Below are 5,347 nucleotides of genomic sequence, written 5' to 3'. Positions count from 1 at the left end.
ACACGGGGAAGGCAAAGCTACAAACAAGACTTTTTGACTGGTGACTGTCTGCCGTCCGATGTTAATGTCGACCGACGTCGCCTCCATAATGCTGCCCGTTAGTCGGGGAATAATGGAAAGAGACATTGATACGGCAGCCGGACCCCTCGCGAACGCGGCCGGGGGTCCAGCAGCTGTCCGCGCGATGAAGCGAGGGGACCCGGAGCCCGACGCTCAGACAGCCGCTGTGCTCACCGACTTAGCCGAGGCGGAGTGCAAAAGACCGAGGATAGACGGGACCGGGGCTGTTGTTGGTGACATTGGACAGGTAAGAATGTACAGTACATCTGTAGCGTTAAGTTTCCATCACTGCTTCGTGTGTGTGCAGCAAAGTATCATCCTCTCTTATTCTTCTTCTTCTTCTTCTTCTTCAGTAAAAGCTTTTGTTCTCAAGCATCAGCAGGGAATGATGAGTATGTTTTGACAGGCCCCCTTTTTCCCCCCTCATCTACAACGTAATCATGTATCATTGCAGCAAATAGAAAATCATTTTCCTGACACCAAATGAGAGATTTATGAATTACATTTTTTTTTAAAAACCTAGTAAAAGGTGGCTTGCTGAAATGCTGGAGCTGTGCTCCTGGAGCTGCTCGGTGAGGGAGCATGACCAAGCCAGACAAAGGTAATATGATACAGGCTCCATTGCTGTGACAGGCAGCAGCACACAGCACACAGATGAGAGCCATTCATCATGCCTGCATGGCGTACGCAAAGTAAACCAGTGCTTTCTCACACTCTTCCCTTTTCTTTTTGTTCACGTGGATGAAATCACTCAGACTTATGATGGATGATGAACATTTACAGTGAGTCATGGCATCAAATCCTGATACACACCGTATGTGCCATTTATCGCCCCCCCTATCGCCCCCCCCCCTCCCTTGATTGTCGCTAGGTGTTAAGAGAGAGAGAGGCAGACAGGGATTGGGGGAGGGGTCACCACATTGAAAGACAAAGAACAGCCTTTTGGTGGGTGGCTGAAGGAGCAAGGGGGCTCGAGGGGGGGGCCCTCCTTAACCCGGGTCTCCCCTGCTTTCATGACTCGGCTGCCATCAGCAGCCATTCCTGCCTCTGCCGGACCGATCTGTGCATATTACAGTAAACCAGGGAACTGCCGCTCTTGCTTGCTCTCCCTGGATCTATTACTATTTATCCCTCTCCCTCTCATAAATGCACTGCACTATCATTCTTACACCTACGCACACATGCTTTGAAGTGTCTTATTATCCAACAGCATACAGGATGTTTTTTTTGTTTTTACATCTGCCGGTTTAGTCCAGGGAAACGGCACCAACGGTAGTCAAAGGGCACGCGGATGCAGGTAATTCAATCCAGAGGAGCTGGTAAAATACTTCAACTGAGCGGCTGACCTGCTGCAGTGACAAAAAGGTCCCGCGTGATGCCGCGAGCGTCATAAGAGGATGGATGCTGATGATGAGGGGGGTGGGGAGGTTACAGCCCGCCGGCGAAGATGATGTGACAATGAGCAGCGTGGCATTGGGATTCTCTCTGCCCATCAGTTGTATTGATCGCCGGGCAGCAGGGGTCAGGATGGAAATAGGATGGAGTAGAGGAGCGGAGATGTGAAAGGGGGGGGGGGGGGGGGGGGGGGCGATCACTGCATGCACATAGGAAGAGAGAAAGGCGGTGGAGGACAAAGAGTGGGGTTTTGACAATATTTGGGTGTATTACAAGAGAGAAATTTCCCTCGGACAGATGTGTCCTAGCTGTAGGGAGTAAGAACGTATGGAAACCAGGAGAGAGCGGACAGAAAGGAGGGGACTCGTGATAAAGGGTGAGAGGAAAGTGACGGATGGCAGGAATGACACCGTCACTTTGGGGGTGGGGGTGTGGGGGGGGGGAGATAAGCAGGGGGATAGGCCCTGAGTGATGAATTGTTCTTAAAAACACTTAATGCAAAAGGTAAATGGAAAAAATGGGGTAAATGACATTGAGGGCTGATGCAGTCACGGTCTCTGGGTGAGGATGCTCCCACTACTGAACTCGCCCCAACTGTTACCATCGTGTTCCCATTGAGCGGACTGTAAATCAGGACTGTAATAATAAACGAGAGTGCCGCCTTCTCTCCCTTTTGTTGCTCCCCTCCCCCCCCTGCTCCCCTCTAGCTGCCCTCTGATATCTCCCCCAAGCATATTTCCAGATTGCTAATTGACTCCTGGTTCACAGGCTTCCAGTGTGCCCACCCCCCCCCCCCCCCCCATCCTCTCTCTCTCCCTCTCTCTCTCTCTCTGCTGTCCCATCAAAGATGACGGGGGGGGGGGGGGCATCTTTGATTATCTTTCCCTTTCTCCGTCCAGCTCCCATCACTCAAATCTATCCATCCCTTCTGTTCCCCAGCGCCTCTTGTCTTCCTCCTCGTATACGTCTTGTCTCGTCTGTTTTTATTGTCGTCCCGCTCTACGTAGTATGATGCTTCCCCTTGAGGCAGTGCTGCGGACCACTCTGATACAGTGCGAGTACAGTTTATAACTCTCTCGGCCCGTCTCTCTCTCTCTCTCTCTCTCTCTCTGTTTCGGAGAGCCGATTTGTCCTATCGTTGGCAGTAAAGAGGCTTTGTGTCGCGCTAATGAGATCAAAGCTCATTTAGGAGAGGGCATTAACCAGACCGATCGCTTTAACAGCCCAGAGCAGAAGGAGGGGGGGGGGGGGGGGGGGGGGGGCAGGCAAGAGGGAGGGGCTGATAAGAACGGACAGATCACTGAGATAGGTTATTACCAGACCGGCAGTGAGTTTTGTTTTCTGGATGCTCACCACAAGCTGTTTTCGTCACATTGCGAGCTGCTTGTTTTCAGGAGCCCAATGAGAAAGTTAGTCTGTCGTATTGGTCGCTAATGGAAATGTATTGCTGCTGGAAGTCTGCTCCCGAAAAGAGGCAGGGATGTGAGATGTGTGTTGACTTTTCTCCGTGGTGCTAGAAGTAAATTGCATCATAAATTTACAATGGTGTACAAAATCTCATTCTCTGGGAAATGCTGTTTGTTTTTTGTTTTTTACAGCTCATACAATATTTTTTACAATGAATTTAATAGAAATAAGTCGGTGACATTTCTGCTTTTCTTTTCTTTGTACATTTGATTGATTTATAAAATCCTGCATTTGATAAACATATCAAACCGTGGCAGGATACAGCTTTATACATGTGAAACATTATAAATAATACTAAAGAAAATCATTTTCATATATTGTAAATCTCTTTTATTTCACTGGAGGGACAAACTGTACGACATCAGACATCAGTTTGGTCTTCTTGAGGGGAATTTGTCTTTATTTCTGACATGTTACAGACTTAGACGTTGCAAAACGGTGAAAACAGTCATCGCTGGGTGTCCCATATCACCCACTGTAAAACAGCAAGATAAAATGCCGTTGCTGCGTTCACTCATAATTCCAGATAAGCCCGGCGTCCAAATAGTCTCCAATAGTAACCTGCTTGTAGCCTCTGTGTAACTGTCGCCTACAAGTCCAAGAGGCCCTTCAGAAGTCAGCCGCCTGAATAACTCCCAGAGAAGAAGAAGAAGCACGCACAGACGGTATTACAGAAGCAGAGGCCTCGCTGATGTGGGTTAATATTTGTTACGGGGGGGGGGGGGGTCTCACGTTAAGCTCACCGCTGCTGTTTAATGAGTGCTGTTGAACTTTGAGCACAGCGGCGGAGTCAACCTTGACTTTTGAACCGTTAATGATAAGCTAGAAGTTCTCCACGTAAAGTCGCTCGACTCCTATTTCCGCTCCCTCGCTTCCTGTGTGCGCGTTATTGTGCCACACGCCGCGTTGCCAAAGCACAGAAGACTGAAGACAAAGGAGGAAAAGTCACCGTTCATAAAAAAAAGTAGAAAATAGAGCAGATCTCTCTCTCTGTTTCTCTGTCTCTCCCCCCCCCCCCCCCCTCTTGTAAAGCACACTGCTTTCAGCTCCTTAACATGACACTCTCATGTGAACTCTCCCTTTATGGTCATCATGTCACCACTCCCCTCCTCCTCCCCCCCACGGCTGGCCCCAAACTGTCACATGTGCTTCTGTCTCCACCCACACGCGGATTGAAATGTCAATTCAGTGTTTCCCTTTACATGGGGAGGGGGGCTGTCCCGGCTGCCACCCGGTCACGGATGATGACAATTGAGTTGTGAGCCCTTACCTGGATCCATGGAGGTTGTTTTGTGAGGATTTGTCCCCCCCCCCTTTTTGAGGTCAGCCAATCCGTCAGCCATGTCTAATACCGACTCCAAATCTGTGTACCGAGTACTTCATTAAGAGGAATCGCTGGATGCTGCGACAGGTTTTTATCAAATAAGCGTACTGCCGGCGATTTGTTGGAGCGTGAAATGAAAAACCTAGTTTCACTGTAACATAACGCACGCCCCGTGGTGCACGAACGGGCTTTTGCCAAGACAAACCGAAATAATTAGATCTGACAACAATGAAGCAGCCTGCGCCGCGTATTGGCGCAAGTTGCGGGGACCAGCTTCTCACCTCTTTAAAAAACTCAATGATGAAGTGAAACGAGTGAAACGCACTCCCAGGTTCTTAGCTGATGATTAATAACTGGCATTGACATCAGTCAGATATTCTGACTCACGGTAAAAGATGTTTTATTCCACAAAGGATGTGCGATTAAAAGCACTAACGAGCGACGTGAACTCTGCAATTCACAATTGCAATGTTGTTGTTGGAATACAAATGTCTTATATAAAGATGAACGTTCGATTGTGGGAAAAAGTAGCAACACTGTCTGCAGCCAGCCGATGCCCTACAGCCACATGTTCTGTTGGTGTCCCATTGCATCAGAGGTGTCTTAACACTCCTGTTCTTTTAGAAAGAACATCAACGATAACTTTAAAAGGAAAATGTGGAGCTGAAGCTTTTCCAATTGGGGAAAAAAAAAAAAAGGTTTCTGTCTTAAGAGAGAAGCCTTCAGTCTGAGTGGAAACACTGCAGTTCGTCTTGGCCTCCTTCCCTTCCCCTCGGTTGTCTTTGTCTTTATGTCCCCACGTACCGCTGATCTCCGTCGAATTCTTCACTTCCCCACCTCATCATAGCTTTTCTCGGAGCGTATCACATTGACAAATGACTCTCATCCCCGTCCTGCACCCTTTGGCCGGTTCTCTTCATTCCCTTCTACTTCACTTTCTGCGTTCTATTGGGGGCTCCGTTCGGTCCTCTCAAACAGTGATTTGTTGACTTGCCTTTGATATTCAGCCAAATATGCAAAGAATCTCCCGTTACACCTAATGAATGATTGGCTTTCCTTCTCTCAGGTCCCGTGATGTCACAGTGAGGCCGTTAAACGTAA

General features: G+C 48.6%; 1 protein-coding gene across 3 annotated transcripts in view; it reads left to right on the top strand.

Annotated features, from left to right (window-relative positions):
• Positions 1-5,347, top strand: part of LOC306709411 (RNA binding protein fox-1 homolog 2-like) — a 37,902-nt gene continuing 32,555 nt past the window's right edge. For all 3 annotated transcript variants that reach the window (XR_013767476.1, XM_079177529.1, XM_079177528.1), the window contains exon 1: positions 1-307. Coding sequence is in view for 2 of the 3 variants with exons in the window: in XM_079177529.1 (XP_079033655.1) it covers positions 59-307 (249 nt within the window). In the remaining variant the exon portion in view is untranslated. The remainder of the gene's footprint in view (positions 308-5,347) is intronic.

The sequence above is a fragment of the Pholis gunnellus genome (genome assembly GCF_910591455.1).
Source record: "Pholis gunnellus genome assembly, chromosome: 17".
In the NCBI taxonomy this organism is placed as follows: Eukaryota; Metazoa; Chordata; class Actinopteri; order Perciformes; family Pholidae; genus Pholis; species Pholis gunnellus.
The sequence above is the reverse complement of the archived record's forward strand: the minus strand, read 5'-3'. Positions and strand labels throughout refer to the sequence as shown.